We start from the raw sequence: 18,123 nt of genomic DNA on the forward strand, positions 1-18,123 counted from the left end.
TAATGGTTTGAGCCGATGACACCACTCCCCAGAAATTCAAAAAACGGCACACACACATTAGAACGACATATAACTCAAAAGACGACAAAAACATTCTGAAAATACCAACTTATTTTGCTGATCATACCAACGGAATTATAAAACAATAAAATTATACCCTTACGAGTCCTTGCTTTTATGAGCATTGTGTCACATTAGTCTTTAATTAATTTTAATAAATCACTCTTTGAATTTTGATTTTTTGTAGTTTAGTCCTTAACAATTTAGGCTAATGATTTTTAAAAATTTTAAAAAAAAATAAGCACGTCTAACTCACATAGTAATTGATTTTTTTTTAATGAAAATAATGACCTTAAATGTAAAATGTTATAGTTTTTAAGAATTTTTTACAAAATGAAGAAAACATTTTGCTTAACTATTTTGTAAAAACATTCAGCTGATTGGAACATGAGTGATAAAAAATAACAAAGAACAAAAAGCAATTCCAACAATGCTTGTCATTTTATGTTTTTAATTAAAATAATTAATAATTTAGTTTTTTTTACTCTTTTTCACTCCAATCATTAGTTATTAAGAGGACGTTTGGTTCGTAGATTCAGAATCATGATTTAGAATTATTTTCATTTTACGTGTGTTTTTTATGAGAGAAAAATACTGTAGAAAGCTATAAATTATAATTTAGAATCAATGACAAATACAAGAAACAAACATCTCTTAAATGATTAGTCATTTTAAAGAATGTCTTTCACACTAGCTAAATATAGTTAGCATAAAAAAGCTAGCTATATAATTTTTTTTTATTGTTTTATTCTTGCAACTGTAATAAATGAGTTATTTTTTAAATTCAATAAGATTTTTTATATTTTAAATTTAATAAATAATAAAATAATCTATATTTAGTTAAAATAAAAAAATATTATCGGAATGAATTACTTAAAAATTGTTAGTTAAAATAGCTTTCTAGTTAAAATTTTAAAAAATTTATAATGTTCTCTTGGAGATGCTTAATAACCCTAAAAAATAATCTTTCAAGCCTTATTAATAAGACCAGTTTATAACAATTGAATCTGATTAAAACCAAATCACGTTAAAAAATATGTAGAATATACATTTGTAGATGTAGATTAGACAACAGAATATTTTTAGGGTTCGTTTGGTAGATGGATCCAGTTTCATGATTTTAGATCCTGATTCAGAATCAGTGTTTGTTTACAGTGATTCTAAATCATGATTCAGAATCAGTGTTTGGTTTGGATGATTCTGAATCATGATTCAGAATCTGATGTGATGTTTTAAACTAGAACCACTCATGATTCTAAAACCACCACCATCTTGATTCAAGGTGATTCAAACATCTGATTCTGAATCATGATTTGAACCTAAAATCATTAATCAAATTCTAATTTCAGAATCATAATTAGAATGACTCTGGTTTAAATCCTCGTACTAAACGAACCCTTTAAAATTCTTTATTTTGGTGCCTACTAAAAAAATCCTCAAAAGATAAACAATAATAATAAAAATTCAAATCAAATCGTAGTTATAAATACAGACTACGTTCATTTCACTAATTTAAGTTTAGAATTCAAATTTTACTATAGTAAAAAGCTCTCATAAACAATCACAGCTAACTTTTTTACTACAGTAAAAAATTCTCACATAAAATCACATCTCAATTTAAATTAAAAACTCAAATCAACGAACTAAACGGGTTCACAATCTACTCCAACTTAAACTTTAGAATTTGAATCTTCCACTCAAGCTCAAAAAAGAAAAAAAAATAATAAAAATTCAAAATCAAATGAGGAAAGAGACCCGTACAGCCGTCAAATAATAATTGGACATAAGTATTAAAAGAGAGAGTCAGAGAAAGAATCTTTTTTTTTTTTTGAAAAATAAAAATAAGGCTTTCCTATTATTGTATCGAGATTTGAGAATTGGCTGGCTGAGACAAGTTCGATAACCTAGGGGAGCTTAACCTGCGCCGCATTGCACGCAATCTTGATCTCCCCCGCCCGCTTTCCCCTGTAAATCTGATCCCTTGAGTAATGGCTTCGACGATTCAGCTCCTCATTTCTTTCCTAATCAACAAGGAATATCCAATTCAAGCTATTCTCTGCTCCTAAACCCTAATTCCACTTCCCTCGACCTCCGAGAAAGGTAAACATCATTTTCTCTTTAGCTTTCCTGCACTTTGACGCCGGCCAAACAGTCGTCTTATTAGCTTGATTTGTTCTTTATGCTGTTGCTGAACTTCAAGAAAGAAAGAAAGTAGCATGTGAATTTGTGATACTTTGTCCCTTGCTTGACTCGATTAGCTTGGGTAGTATTCTTGTTTCTTGCTTCGTTTCTTTCTTTTCTTGCTGTCAAAAACGCGAAATGACCGCCAATTTTTCTTTCTTGTCTTGTCCTGTCGTCCGTTGATTTGTTGTTTGGTTGGTTAGAAAATGCGAGGAGAGGAAAGAAATGAAAGAAAATTCGACTTAGGCTATGACTGCTGGCTTAATTTGAAGAAATGAATGCCGTAATAAATAACTTTTTTTTTTTCTGTGGTTAGTTACTAGTGTCAATTGTTTGAAAATTGAACTCGGAACTATAAAAATTTCAAATTTAGTGATGTTTGATGAGTTGTCTTTCTTATTCACGTTCACTTATTCAAATATCTAGAGGTAATTTTTGTGTAATCCAGGTTTAAGAATTACTCCTATGCTTAGCACTCAAATGGGTTATGATTATCGATTAAACAGACACGTACAAATGGAATCTCTTTCGTTTAGTCTCGTGAATATAATATTGTATAAATGTACTTTTTTATGCTCTAGAAGTGATTTGGCAATAGTCATGACCATTGTTGTGATTTGTTTTCTGGTTTTCTGATGTTTGGTCACAATGTGCATTGTGCAGAGTGATTTCCGGGGTTTGTTTAGTTTACCCGTTTGAAGATTCTTCTTTGCTTACATATGGAAGCTGAGAATTTTATTGTCCTCCTTGATTCTGATGATCCCGCCTGTGAGAATGGAGGTGGTGATAATTTTGATAAGGAGCATATTGAAGTTGATTCTCAAGGTAGTAGTTCCAAGGATAAAGAAGATACACTCGACAATGAAGACATATGCCACAAGAGTGACATTGAAGATAAAAATCGCATCCGGCTGAAAGAAGCGGATCCTGAAAAGGATTTGATTAATGGTGATTCAGACATGGAAATTGAGGATTTGAACGGAGTCCCTGTTTTGACAGCTGCTGGCTATGGACTTGAGAATAATGGGATTGATAGTTTTAGTAATGACCCTAGACAAGCTGGTTCTCAATCTGTAACTCTGGCAGATAAAGACATGAAAACAACAAGTGAAAATCTTGTTTCCAACATGGATGGTGCTCAACGTGAAGATGGTACTTGGAAACTAAAAGCAATCCAAGAAAAGGATTTGGCTGACAATTCATCCCTCTTGCAAGTGAATGTCAACTTGACTGACACTGCTGCAGTTGCAGAGGCATCGAAGACTACATTTGGTTGTGAAATTGGTCGTGTTGCTGTCCAAGATAAGATTTCCATTAGGACCAAAAAGAGAGAGGGCTATTGTATCCTTTGCCTCGTAAATTATAGTGAGGTTTTCTTTTGTAATCTCCAGCTTTATCCCGCATAGAAGATTTTGAAAGTTTGTGCAGATGGGTTGTCTACCTCAACAGGATTACAACTTAAATGGTTTCCTAATAGACCAACTGGTTATTCTAATATAAAATATATTAGGTATGCCTTCTTCTGTGAATTTGTCTTTTCCATAATTCAAAATGTGCAGCCATTTCAGGTGTCAAGAGATCCCGGGTGATGTTTGAAGAACAACAACCTTCAGTATGTGTCAAATTTAATTTCTTAACAAGGTTGGTGGGATTAAGCAGTATAGCTTAAAAAGGCTTTTGCTTTGAATTTTATATATCACCTTAAATCAGTTTGTTTTACATTAGGATTTATTAATAAAAATAATTCTTTGAAAACTGGGATAACTTTTTCCTTAGTTAATTTCTAAGAAACTCTTGCTCTTTTAAGATCTAGTAAATATAAGCTGGAAGAGCTAATGCAGCAGTGGTCAGAGTGGCAAGCTCAACACCATTCCTCATCCCAGGTAAGGTTTATTCAGTAATTCTATCCGTTCTCAATATGCTGTCTTGTTTAGAATGACAATTGCATTATTTGTGCTTACTGGAGCAATTTTTATTGGGGCCAATGCAAGAATTAAAGGTATCTGAAAAGTGTATACATTTAGTTCACTTTTGAGGTTGAAAGACAGCTCTCTCTTCTCACTAAACTAAGCTTACGTGGACCTGTGTTCTCTCTTATAAATTTTGCTTGTTTTGGTGATTACATGGCCATCTGTTCTTTCTATGTATTATCTCCTCAAACCCTTCACTGATTTAAGGCTGTAGTTTTCTTTAGTGTCTTTTATCTTGATAAGAATTGATCTTTACTGACGAAATCAAAAGCAGGTTTTCTACATTTTTACCAATTGACTTGATCAAATGTTTGCTTTTTCATGCAATCAATATAGTTATTGTTTTTCTTTAGCTGTTCTGAGTTTCTGAACTCTGATTAAACATTTAAACTACTTGAAATACATTGGTTCAGGATCCTCCTGAGGCACTAGAATCTGGTGAAGAGACATACTTTTCTGCTTTACATATTGGCTTGGAGAAAGCATCATCGGTGGTGAGTTTCCACTTTGTATGCTTGGTCCTACTCGTGCTACAAAAATAGATTTTAATATAGGATGCTTTCTTGGAGAATGTAACCTTGTGATTGGCGCGTATCATTTTGGGGAAACAAGAAGCCAATATTTTACAAGGACTACGCTACCATCCATTCATCCATCTTTTCAGGAGGATCTCTTCAAGTTTGTCGTTTAGACTTCCTAACAATTTTTTATTGCTTATATCTTTCCTTTTGGAATCTATATTTAAATTTTGATCATTGATACAGTTTCTTGTTTCAAAAAACAAAAACAAAAAACAAAAATCAAACAAAAAACAAACAAACAAACTCTTCTTTTGGAACTGAATTCTTCTCTTTGGATCTTTTCCTGGAAGGCTATAACCCAAAAGAATAGGCTCATTTTGTATTTTGGTTTCCTCTATTATTGTTAGCTTCATTGGTTGGTGTTTTCATTTTTCTCCATTTCTGCGTGATTGTGTGTATGTGTGGGAGGGTGTGGGAGGATGTAGGCGATATATTCACTCCTAAATCACATCCTCTAGTGTCAACCTTCCACCAAACACCAACTCATACCTTCTGCTGCATTTATGAGCTTTTATAATCACCAAATTGCTCTAAGTCCTGTTGTCCTTGCAGCCTTTCTGGATTGACAAGCAAACAGGGAAGCAACAGAACAATGAATTGAGTCCCTTGGATTGTAACTCTGTGCCGCTATATGATCGTGGATTTGCATTGGGTTTGACATCAGATGGTGGTTCCAGCAATGTGGAAGGGTAAACCCTCGTTTCCTACTGTAGAAAGTAATAATAAGACAACATTAAATGTAACAGATATCAACTAGGATAATTAGTAAAAGAATTAAGACTGTTATGTATTTTGGGTATGTTAATATAAGATGCATGTTTCACAGAAGTACAAGAAAATTCCTGATACATGCTTCTGCATATGTAGATTCAAATTTTCTGGGACATGCTTTTAGATAAATCAAGCATTAGTCGCTGTAGTGACTATGAGGGATTTAGCTTTTGTAAATACAAGTCCCTTGCTTGATTAATTTGGCAACGATGAAATTCTCCATTTACATGTTTCTGTTAAGCATTTCTTTTACTTAAATATGTTGGTTGCTTTTATAATACTTATTACAGGTTTTATATCCTGCTAATTAACATTTCCTCCTTGAACTTTTTAGAGGCTTGGAGATTGTAGAAGATGCTGTCCGTTGTTTTAATTGTGGTTCTTACAATCATGCTTTGAAGGAATGCCCAAAGCCTCGCGATAATGTGGCTGTCAACAATGCTCGCAAACAGCTTAAGTCGAAGCGAAACCAGAATCCCAGTTCACGTAATCCAACTCGATATTATCAGAATTCTCCAGCTGGAAAGTATGATGGTCTGAAGCCAGGAACTCTTGATCCTGAAACACGAAAACTTTTGGGTCTAAGGGTAATTTGACTCTTTCATACAGTAGACATGTTATTTTTCTTAGTGATTCCATGCTAACACACATAACAAAATTAGTATTACTAACATGATTTAAAGACACGAATATTCATGATGAATAATGATAGGGACACCAAACTATAAATGCAATATCTTATCATTAATTGACGTGGCGACGTTTTAAACACCCACCAATTTACAAGTGACAACTCTCATGCCACATGAGTTGGTACACCAGAGTTGGGATTTGAGTTGGTGCCCTTAGCATTACTCTATTCTGATTATGCGTCCATTTCTTATCTTGAGATCAGACATTAAATATCATTTTACCTATTAGGGGGTTAAGGGGTAACGTTAGGTTGTACTGGATCTGATTATTTAGCCATATTCTCTGAACCTTGTAAAAAAGTGGTAAGCAAGTTTGAGACTAGATATTGTCGCTATGGCTTGTCAAACTTGTGGTGGAACTTAAAGTTCAGGAGCTGAATCTTGATTCTACCTATTTATTTGCCTTCTATATTAATTCCTTCATTAATGGGTTATGCAGGAGCTTGATCCACCTCCTTGGCTTGGTCGGATGCGAGAAATTGGATACCCACCGGGATACCTTGGTAATCAGAGATATGTTCATTACATTTGTTCGTACTACCATGTCTAAGTTTCAATATTTCAAATGCTGCTTGTATGAGTAAAAATTACCACCTATTTTTGCACATTTGTAGTTATCAGTTCTTCATCTATTTTCTGCATTTTAGTGGTTCTTTTTCCTCTTCATGGTGGATCATTTATCATACCATTGGCACCTCATGTTAAATTCATTTATTCTATCCATCATTTTTAGATCCAGATGAGGAGGATCAGCCATCAGGTATTACAATATACGCCGATGGTGAAGGCAATAAAGCAGAGCAGGAGGATGGTGAAATTATTGAAGCAGATAATCGCGAACCACCAAGGAAAATGACTGTAGAATTCCCAGGAATAAATGGGCCAATTCCAGAAAATGCTGATCGGAGAATCTGGACAGCTGCCCCAGCAAGTTCAGATATTTACAGGAACCGATTGCTCCGCAGATCTAACCATTCTTCGGAACCCACCGGCAGAAGTCATCATCGAGAGGAAAGGTGGTCCAGAGAATTCAGAGATGATGGACCCCCTGGTGTTGACCAGGGGTTCAGCCCAGCCATGTCAACTTACCTACCTAGATATGGTAGTAGTTATGAATCAAGTTACAACTCTCACAGTCCGAGACTTAATCCACCCTTCGGAAGGTTTGAATCAGACAGAGGCAGAAGAAGCCATATTCGCGATGAAGATTATGGCCATGGTTCTTTTGGTTCGTCACATTACTCATCCCATGTCTCTCCAAAAGAGTATGGTTCCGCTAGATATTGGGTTGATGAAAGCAGGAACGACTACGATTTTGATTATTCAACTCTTAGTAGGGAAAGGCAAGACAGGTATCGCCATCTTAGTAAAAGGTAAAAGGAGTTGTAATTGTAATTTTATAGCTGTAAAAGATTATAGATTAGTTCACCTGAGATAGAAAATGGGGAGGGATTTCTATAAAGCATTAGTATTTTTGGGTGCTAAAGCTATAAAGAACGAGTTGGATCTTGATTAGTTTAGATGACCAGTTAAAGTATAATTCTTCTAGTCTTATACAGATCGTTTGTGGCTGATAGATTTTGAGATGTAGTTCTTTGCTAATTGAATATTAAGATGAAGTTGAACAAACATATATATGTATATTGGAAGTAATTTGTCTAATCACTTGTTTCGATGCGTGTGCGCTGAAAACGACATAAGCTTTGTAAAGCGATAGTATTCAATCAGTACGACAATAATTGTTTTAAGAAACTACAGTATTTGATCAAACCACTAACCACATTTGAGAAACGACAACGCTTCAGAAAAAGACATCGTATACATAGATACATATTATATAGATATATGTACTTCTTTTTGAGAAAAGAACAACAATTACAAGAGACACTGATTAAAGGACATTCTATTAAAAGAACGATAGTATTTTCTGAAACGGTGGTGATTTAAAGTGTAATGTACTATAAAACGAGTTACGATAGTATTGATAATACGACAGGACTTTAAGAGGCAATAATATTTGGTGAAAACGACAAGACTATATAAAATAGTTTTAAAGAAGAGACAATATTAACCAAAAAAATAAAAGCAAAAGACAAAATGATTTACGTACCATAAACAAAATATTGATCATAACAAGTGCTGATACTATAATATATTCACATTGTAGATAAAATTTTGGGTAAATAAATTTATTCTTAATTATATTACTTGTATCAATATGCTATCTGAACTTTACCTATAATTTTTGAGTAAATAAATTTATTTTAAATTATGTTATTTGTATCAATATGATATTTGAACTTTAAAATCTAGCTATTGTACATTTGATATATATACAATGTTTCTAAATTCATTAATAAACTTTGGAACGTGCTACAATGAACAAGATATATTTAACAAAATAATGCATAATAGTTATTAGAAGTCTCTTGAGAGCACCATCCAGTTCCATTAATTAACAAGATATATTTATTTAATAAGAATATATACATAGATATTTTAAAACACATATTTGATTGATAGCACCGCCCATTAATTTAGTCTATTGTGGTGATTAAACCATTAATAGCATATTCAGCTGAAACTTTTACAAGCCGGAGAGAGAAAATATAAGATCAAATAGAAAACGACAATACAGCAGGATGCATCGGGTCCTACTCTTTGAAGCTCCTCTTCCTTGCGTTTAACTGTTAACTGTTTTGAGCTTTTTATTCTACTCTTTAGTCTTTACCACATTACGGTAAAGGATTTACGTGTGGGAGGGATTGGATGGTACCTGAAGTAATTTAGTTGTTTAATCATGTTTAATTTTTTCCGTGCAAGTATAACTTAACGATAATTTTTTTCAAACTTTTTTCTTTAGTTTCTCTGAATTTACGATCATGATAGATAATGCAGATGGTGTTTAATTAGTAAATAAATAATAGGGGTTTACACAGTAAATCCATGGATATACACTAAGAATCATTGAACAAAGGTTGTGTTAATCTGGTGTATCAAGGGTTTTCACAGTTAACGCGAGTTGTGCCAAGTGTGTAGGCTGCTACATTATCATGACCAGAAACGCAACAACCAAGGGATGAAAATCTACACTGATGTCTACATTATTCCACCACCTATTTCCTTTGACTAGCAATTCGTGTTCGCGTATCGTGTTCGGCACTCTGTTCCGATATTGTTAGATGGTTTCTTTCTCTTCGCCACATCTCTTACACCTAGCACAACAATCAATTCCTCTATAGGCCAGGTTAGAACATGAAGGTAGAATATCATGAAAAGCAAGCCACACAAACAATTTAACCTTACATATAGTCAAATCAAATGCCATAGGAAGGTCCACCGACGGCCATGGAAGCCACGACCTACAATCATCAACACAAAAGTTAAATTCGAATTTTTAATTCGAGTTGAGATGATTTTATGTGAGAATTTTTTACTGTAGTAAAAAAGTTATACTCCGTTTGTTTCGAGCGTTTTTGGTTTGGTTCTGGACTATGATTCTTAATTCGTTACAGTATTTTTCTCTTACAAAAAATTTAGATTTCAAAAATCAGAATCATAAACCAGATTATGAACCCATGAACCAAACGTCATCTTAAATGTGATTGTTTATGATAATTTTTTACTACAGTAAAATTCAAATTCTAAACTCAAATCAGTAAAATGAATAGAACCTTAAAGAGAAGCTTGGGAAGGAAGGAAAAAAAATAGAAGTAGGGATAAAATTGAAAAATAATATAATATTTAAAACTGAACAAATCCTAATATAACTCTGCCGAGTGTGGATAATTGTATTCCTATAAGAGACGTATTATCAAGGACTAAAGTCAGATTTCCTTACATTAGACTTACCCTACCGATTGTTGGTAACTGTATTTGAGAGAGAGAAAGAGGAGGGAGGGCAAGTGCGATAAAAACTAGGTAGGTATCGTTTTGTTTCTTTAGTTATTTATTACTTTTTACTGTGGTGTTGACTTTATTTTACAATTTTTTTTTCTATGTTTACATTGAAACTATAATTTAAGATACTTTTACTAGTCAAACTATTTTCTTTTCTCAGAAAATTAAAAAAAAAAAAACGAAATTTTTAGGGTTTCGGGATTGAAAGCACTATATTTTTTAGTCGTTATTGTGTATGAGTTATAAAATTTGGTCCAAGTTTTTGCATGAAACAATAGTTTAGGGTTTATGTTATAATTAAGTGGATAAAAATTGAGAAAATTTTTTAAAATCTCAATTGAATCTCGTTAAACAATTTGTTTGCGTAGGGATTATAAAATTAGACGAAGTCTTTGCATGAAACAATTTTTTAGGTTTATGCACTAGCAAACAAAATTAGCGTTTATGAGCAGGAACATTGAAGTCGATCAAAAATGGGGAAATTTTAATTTTTGATCGTAAAATTGGGAAATTTTTTGAAAAATTCTTGATTCTCGTTAAACAAATAGACTGTAGTGAATTAGGAAGACTGATTTGTAAAAATCCTCTCATAATCATAATGGATTTAATCCCTAATAACTTATTAACCTTGTTATGATTACAATGCAATTAATCAATCGCGCGCTAACCCTTCTGAGTTGATTTTCTATGTTTCATTGTGTTGTTGATTGTTTGTTTTGTGCCCAGTGATTTAGGGCTTGTATTTAGGTTTGCTTTGGGGGTTTCTTACTGCCCAAGAAATCTATTTTTAGCCACACACACACACAAAAACACATGATAGCAAAGGCTTTTAATTTTTTTCCCTAAGACTAAATACTCAATTAAGTGAGACTTTGAACAAGTAAGATTACATATGTTTGAGGAAAATCCCATGATATAAAAACCAATTTTCATTTGTTTTAATATGAAATGAAAAAAAAAAAAAAAAAAAGCTTGGATATTCAATTTTGTAGGACTTTTAACAAGCAAATCCCATGATATATAGGTTATTAACCTTGTTATGATTACAATGCAATTAATCAATCGCGCGCTAACCCTTCTGAGTTGATTTTCTATGTTTCATTGTGTTGTTGATTGTTTGTTTTGTGCCCAGTGATTTAGGGCTTGTATTTAGGTTAGCTTTGGGGGTTTCTTACTGCCCAAGATATCTATTTTTAGCCACACACACACACAAAAACACATGATAGCAAAGGCTTTTAATTTTTTTCCCTAAGACTAAATACTCAATTAAGTGAGACTTTGAACAAGTAAGATTACATATGTTTGAGGAAAATCCCATGATATAAAAACCAATTTTCATTTGTTTTAATATTGCCCCGGGGGCTCTATAATATAAGCTAGAAAATCACCACGGTACATATTTCAAAAAGATACCGGTAATGTTAAGTTAAATGCCTGGGCTAATTTCGTTGACTTATTTTGACCTTGTTTGTGTATATAATAGAGAACGTGTTACAAATGTTTATATTTGCCATTATAATTTAGTTAATTAGTTTTTAATCCTTGTTATAATAAAAGTTTCTGCAAAATATTTTACATTTTTTGTATCAGTTCCTACTTTTTGCAGCGTCAATATCTTGTTACTTGAGTTCATGATGGTACGCATTGAGTTTAAAAAAAAATAAATAAATAAAAAAAAACCTCATGACATATATGTAAAAATTTTGTCTGCAACTACTTGAATATTGCTTGATGCTTTGTGATTGATTGTGTTATAGCGAGATGGCATGTATGAGAAAACTAAATGTACAATTGTGGTGCTTACTCTTGCAGTATTTAAGAAAACAATCAATCACAAAAGAGCGATAAGATGTGTGTGAAAAGAAACATGCCGGAGCAAAACTCCAGCGAGTTCGACGAACTCGAATTCAGGAACCTTCCACATCTTTACCAGCCAGATGGAAATGGCTCAAGGAATTGGCCACGGGATCCCGCCGTCAGCCGCCACCGGGATTCAGTGAGGCGCAAAATGTAAGTTTCTGAATGATTTTATATTGTGGACTAAATGTTACGTGTAGATTGGTCAAACAAACAAACTGTTTCTACATGAAATCTTTTGCGCGTTCTCATCAATTGACTATATTTGTATTGATGATCATCTTTTGCAGTGCTGACTTCTTGTCAGTAAAGACAAGTTATGGTATGCAACAAAGGGAATTTCTGGTCACCAGTTTGGAAGTTGACCTATTTATGCAGGCTAGTTCAAAGGTTTGTCATTCTTACACTATATATTAATTAATATCTACCTTTACTCCCTTTTTTTTAGCTACTGCTACTTTAGTTTCCATTAAATAGTGGTTTATATTAATTTATCATCAGTTTACTTTGAATTCTTAAACCAAAAAATGCACATTAGCTAGTTTTTTCTTAGAGGCTGATAAGTGAGGTTTGGTTTTTTTTTTTTTTTTTTTTTTTTTTTTTTTTTCAATTCCTCATGTTCGAACTTTATGATTCTGCAATACTTCTCTTGAAATTGTACTTCAAAAATGATTTTCAGGAGGAGTATGCCAATCCAGAGACATTAAATGATAGGTTGGAATTTTTACTCCAATGTAAACATAATGCGGCAGAAGGTCAAGACAAAAATGCAACTTTTATTATTTTGGACCCTCCATCGCCCTCTGGTATGGAAATGGCGACTTCTGAAACACCCCACCAACCACTGGTGCACAACAGGTTGGATGGAAATAGCACTCGTATGCTATCACTGTTAATTGATGAGCCTGTGTGTGAGCAAGGGTGCAAGGATAAACATCAGCTGGACTTGAAATCTTCAAATGGTGTCTGGAATTTTTCTGAGTTTCAAGATTCTGCAAAGGCTAATTTCAACAAGTCTGATCGGGATCTGCTCCCCTATCCGAAACGTACGAAATTAGAAAATTCTTGTCTAGTTGCTCCACTAAAAAATCATACTTGTTCTTCCAAACCTCCTCCATCTATTGATGATGAAGCAATGGAGAAAGAGTTCAGAGAATCTTTTACGAAATCTACACAGTATTCCGTGAGCCTCGGCAAGATCAGACGCAATGATGCACATGATTATATTAGAAAGACGTCTGAGCCTGCCATGACTCGTGAGCCGATGGACATAGAACTGACTAGTGGCAACAATACTAGAGTCAATGTGAAGGAAATTTCAGATATTTTGCCTTTCAAGAGTTCGCCGAAAGAGCTTGGGGTTGATTGTGTAGCTTCTGAGACACAGATGAGAGCTATGTCCATCCAAACACAGTCAGAATTAAAAGCTGAGCATGAAAAAGAAGAAAACACAGGAAAGCCAAGCATAAAGGCCCATACCATCATTGAAGATCTCACAACAGAGCAAATTAAAGAACATATCAAATACCTTCGCCAGTGGACTGATCAGGTTAGCAAGTTCTTACATTGTGATTGGTTGATATAATGTTTAACGTTATGTCTCCTTAGGATATGTATTAGAACATTAATATTTTTCTAATTTTTTTTTCTAACGTTGTGCATGCTGGTTTTGTTTCATTGCTTCAAGTTTTTTTTTTTTTTTTTTCCTTTTTCTACATACATGGTGATCAAGATTTGTTTCTCTTCCTAACACAGGATTTCTTGGATAAGAACATACAAGAAATTGATAAGAACGCATGCACACTGTGTGGAAAGTGTTGCATTTTGCTTGCACCAAAAACAATATATTGTTCTTCTTGTTCTGTTCCCGTCAAACGCAATGCGAATTATTATTACAGCACACGGAAAGAAAATTCTCCGCAATACTACTTTTGCACCAAATGCCACAAGCTTTCTCAAGGTAGGGAGATATTCGTACATGGAATATGCATTTTGAAGGAAACACTTCATAGAGGGAAGAATGATTCGGAGTTTGAAGAATCGGTAAGCTAAGTCATGTTGTCTTTGATTTTGCTGACTTCATTAACAATGAGTTACTTCTAAACGTAAGTGTGTATTTGCAGTGGGTTCAATGTGATAAATGCGAGAGCTGGCAACATCAAACATGTGGACTTTTCGATGGAAAGATTAATTCAGGAGCAAACATTGAGTATAAATGTCCCAAATGTTGGTTGAAAGAAAAAGAAAGCAGAGACTACAAGCTCTCGACTAAAAATGTGGTTTTTAGTGCAAAGGATCTGCCGCGGACAAAATTTAGCGACCACATTGAGGAGAGGCTCTTTAGGCGTCTCAAACAAGAAAGAAAAGAGAGAGCAAAGGTTGCAGGAAAATGTTTCAATGAGGTATGATTCAATTATGTCTACATCCATTGCGTGCTTGTTTTAAGATTATATACAGTTGTGTGTATTTTGATAGTGTTTTTCTTTGTGTTCTTAGCACATTTGCCCCTTAATTTGTCGTGATTTAATAAATTACCAGCTAAAACTTTTGATTTTGGCAATCAACGCCCTAAACTTAATCTGCGTCCCGTAAACACTGTGGTTCCGATCAGACTCGACTTCGTCAGTTCCTCCATTTTCATCAATCCTCTACACCCAACCACAAATCTCAACCGATAACCCCAATTCCCCAACTGCGATCGAATTTCAACCTCAAATCTCAACTGATTTTCTTCTATTTTACTTCAGTTTTTCGTTGAAAACGGCCCCAATCTCAACAGAGATGGGTGGGTTTCTGCTCAAGGATTTCAATGGTTTTGATGGTGATATTAGATGGGTTAGATTCGATGGTTTTGTCAACAACCAAATGAATTCTCTGATTTAATTGCAGAGCAGATCACTTTTTTTTCCCCTTAATTTAATTATTTTTTATCACAAATGAATAATCATTTTACTAAAATACCTTTCAATCCATCCAACATTTAACACCTGTTGCTCAAATGTCCCTAATTGCAATGATTGAACAAGTTTGACTGTTGATTGTCAAAATTAAAAATTTAAAAGGCAATTTGTTAAACCACGATAAGTTTAAGAGGCAAATGTGCTATAAAAGTCCTTTTTATTTTCTAGATGGTTGACCTTTTGATTCCATTTGTTACTGCCAGGTTGCCGGAGCAGAGGATCTTACTGTCAGGGTAGTTCTATCCATGAGGGAAAAAATGATAGTCAAGAAGCAACTTTTGGACATCCTTGAGGATGAGAGTTATCCAACTGAATTCCCCTATACATCAAAGGTTAGAAATGCTTTATAGTTCAAGGTTTTTGTGTTCGTATGTCTCTCATTGAATGCCTCTTTCACTATCAGTTGTACTAATTCTTTCTTCCCGTTTCAGTTAATTCTTTTGTTTCAGAAGATTGGTGGGGTTGATGTGTGCCTTTTTAGTATGTATGTCCAAGAGTTCGGGTCGGAATGCGGCAAGCCAAATCAACGATGTGTTTATATATCATATCTCGATTCTATCAAGTACTTTAGGCCTGTTATCGGGACCTCAACTGGAGAAGCTCTTCGTACATTTGCTTTCCACGAAATTTTGGTAAAATTTTACCTTCCCTTAGGCATTTCTTGTTTCACCTTGACTATAACTATCAGCTGCAACTTAACTTGCTTTTCATTTTCTTCTTGTCCCATCAGCTTGGTTACCTCGATCATGTGAAGAAGAGAGGTTTTGCAACCTGTTATATATGGGCTTGCCCTCCTATAAAGGGAGACGACTTCTTCTTCTATTGCCATCCAGAGACTCAGAAAATACCGAAGTCTGATAAACTTCGACAATGGTTTGTCTCTTTATTTCTCATTCTTTGTGAGTGTGTCTGGCTTTTTTGCATGCTCCTGTACGAGTTTGTTTCAACGTGGATTGTTTCAAACGTGTGCAGGTATCACTCAATGCTGAAAAAGGCAGAAAATGAAGAAATTGTGGTCAATCACACTAATCTATACGATCACTTTTTTATCCAACATAAACAAGCTAAGTGTAAGATAACAGCAGCTCGTTTGCCTTATTTTGATGGGGATTACTGGTCTGGAGCAGTTGAGTATGTCATTAAGGACATTGAAAAGGAAAGCAAGAAAAAGACGAAGAAAGAAATGGCAAAGGCAACTTTGAAATCCATGGGTCAGACAAATTCTTCTAGTGCTCTCAATGATATTTTACTGATGCAAAAGGTTAGTTTTTCCTTCAATCCACATTTAGAACTCTCATGCGGAATTTGTAGATAGATTTGATAATCATCCCGTGTACAAGATATTTCTTGGGTGAAATACTTTCATTTGTGAAAGAACTGATGTGATATTTTAATTTACTCATTGTTTATTGTTTTCCTGTTCTTTTGAGCAGCTGGGGCAAAACATTTTACCTTTTAAAAAGGACTTTATAGTCATCCACTTGCAATTTGTTTGCACTCATTGTTACGAACCGATATTATCAGGGAAGCGATGGTTCTGCAATCAGTGCAAAGAGTTTAATCTATGTGAAAGGTAACTTTATCTATAAGTATCTTTTTCTTTAGAATGTTCTAACTCCTCTTTAAGCATTCAGAACATATAATCTGTTAATATTGAACTTGTATCTAGTTTGTTTGGTATACTTTGATAAGAAGTTCTTCAGTAAGATACAAGAGATTTTGTATCTAGTCGACATTCACCTTTAGTGATTTACTGATTGGAATCTTACTTGTTTAACTCTTATAAACTGAATGAAAGGCAAATTATCAAGTAATAGACATCTACTATTTACAGTTATTCAATATTTTGTTTCTAATATTTCTGTCTCAACCAACTATCTACAATTTCTTCTACTATGTTAAGCTATCCAAGCAACTTGATTATAGACTAATAATTTATTATTTACTCTTGCAATTTTTTCAGATGTCATGTTGTGGAGCAAGATCTTCATTCAAACGAGACACATACTTCAGCTAAAGGGGAACAACATTTCCTCTCTCAGGTAAATCTCAAACCTTCAATGTCATTCTCTCCATATTATGGAATTTCACATCTATAACATTCAAAATTTTTACTCACTTGTATGACTTTCCTTTTCAGGCCCTAACGGATGTGACTCTTGATACCAAAGATGAAGATGTTATTTTGGACAGCGAGTTATATGAGAATAGGAATAAATTCTTAAGCTTCTGTCGGGACAATCATTACCAATTTGATTCGCTTCGCCGGGCTAAGCACTCTTCAATGATGATGCTCTATCATCTCCGCCACCTTATTCCGCCGACTGTGGAGACTGGTTCTTGTCACATTCATAAGTCAACTCAACAGTCTTCTGCAGTTAGTCTTGAGGAAGGGAGTGAAGTGGAACTATCAGAAAGTTTGGTATGAAATGTTTTGTCCTGTGTTTATAGTAAATGCTTAACCATATAAGTAGCATAATTATCTTAATCGTTTATAGCTTCTAATGAGTATAGTATATCAATTTTTGCAATTGATTAACTCACTCATACTAAAGAGTAAATCAAAATACTTGACAAAAAATATATACAAATTGTTCTTTGAAGCATGGCTAGACTAGTAATTAATTTTTGGCAGCCTGAAGTTCGACCGTTATGAACCAATGGTTTAATCTAATTGCACAGATAAAGAAACTGCTGCGGCTAATGGAACACGCAAAACGTTGCCGAGGAACCAAAGAAGAACCCTGTGCTTCCAAACATTGCTACAATTTACGAAGGATGTTCACCCATGCTAAGATGTGCACAGTTAGAGTCAACGGAGGCTGTACAATATGTAAGAAGGTCTGGTATGCATTAAATTTGCACTCAAAGAGCTGTACTGAACAGGATTGCCTAACTCCGCGCTGCAAGTATGAGAACATACTTCCTTGAATATCTATCATTAACAAAATATTCATATCATGTAACATTGTATGAACAATATATTGCTCAACTTTGATTTCATAGGGATCTGAAGAGATTTTCCGCATTAAGATGCTAGACTTTACCCAAAAAGCTGCAGTTGCAGAAGCACAAATGGATGAGGGCGTCTTCCAGCAGATCAAGCTCAAAACTGAAGTGGGACTTCTTGAAAATTTTCGTGTATCTTCTA

The 18,123-nt window shown here is 34.1% G+C and overlaps 2 protein-coding genes across 3 annotated transcripts; both read left to right on the forward strand.

The window, feature by feature from the left end:
• The first annotated feature begins 1,945 nt into the window (after nucleotides 1–1,945).
• Nucleotides 1,946–7,932, forward strand: LOC21392487. Of its 2 annotated transcripts, none has more exons than XM_024166538.1 (9): nucleotides 1,946–2,160; nucleotides 2,905–3,582; nucleotides 3,801–3,882; nucleotides 4,049–4,124; nucleotides 4,625–4,705; nucleotides 5,345–5,481; nucleotides 5,898–6,150; nucleotides 6,695–6,758; nucleotides 6,989–7,932. In XM_024166538.1, exons 2-9 carry the CDS (start codon nucleotides 2,961–2,963, stop codon nucleotides 7,630–7,632), a joined length of 1,959 nt encoding a protein of 652 aa, XP_024022306.1. In that variant the 5' UTR covers nucleotides 1,946–2,160; nucleotides 2,905–2,960; the 3' UTR covers nucleotides 7,633–7,932. The 2 variants fall into 2 exon arrangements, with proteins under 2 accessions (XP_024022306.1, XP_024022307.1); XM_024166539.1 differs by having other exon boundaries at nucleotides 6,995–7,932.
• Nucleotides 7,933–12,022: 4,090 nt separating this feature from the next.
• Nucleotides 12,023–18,123, forward strand: LOC21392488 (histone acetyltransferase HAC12). Its single transcript, XM_024166533.1, has 14 exons — nucleotides 12,023–12,165; nucleotides 12,303–12,402; nucleotides 12,692–13,561; nucleotides 13,768–14,055; nucleotides 14,136–14,414; nucleotides 15,176–15,304; nucleotides 15,404–15,604; nucleotides 15,703–15,845; nucleotides 15,945–16,233; nucleotides 16,406–16,545; nucleotides 16,936–17,014; nucleotides 17,113–17,394; nucleotides 17,655–17,881; nucleotides 17,979–18,123. Exons 1-14 carry the CDS (start codon nucleotides 12,023–12,025, stop codon nucleotides 18,010–18,012), a joined length of 3,204 nt encoding a protein of 1,067 aa, XP_024022301.1. The 3' UTR covers nucleotides 18,013–18,123.

This window comes from Morus notabilis, unplaced genomic scaffold (genome assembly GCF_000414095.1).
Source record: "Morus notabilis unplaced genomic scaffold, ASM41409v2 Scaffold1108, whole genome shotgun sequence".
Lineage (NCBI taxonomy): Eukaryota > Viridiplantae > Streptophyta > Magnoliopsida > Rosales > Moraceae > Morus > Morus notabilis.

Bases quoted from the DNA above. Each gene is read 5' to 3' on its own strand.
- LOC21392487 (XM_024166538.1), top strand. From the start codon at position 2,961: ATGGAAGCTGAGAATTTTATTGTCCTCCTTGATTCTGATGATCCCGCC. The intron at 3,583-3,800 runs GTATCCTTTGCC...CAAAATGTGCAG, and splicing joins CAAAAAGAGAGAGGGCTATT to CCATTTCAGGTGTCAAGAGA. The intron at 5,482-5,897 runs GTAAACCCTCGT...TGAACTTTTTAG, and splicing joins GGTTCCAGCAATGTGGAAGG to AGGCTTGGAGATTGTAGAAG.
- LOC21392488 (XM_024166533.1), top strand. From the start codon at position 12,023: ATGCCGGAGCAAAACTCCAGCGAGTTCGACGAACTCGAATTCAGGAAC. The intron at 14,415-15,175 runs GTATGATTCAAT...TGTTACTGCCAG, and splicing joins CAGGAAAATGTTTCAATGAG to GTTGCCGGAGCAGAGGATCT. The intron at 15,305-15,403 runs GTTAGAAATGCT...TTCCCGTTTCAG, and splicing joins AATTCCCCTATACATCAAAG to TTAATTCTTTTGTTTCAGAA.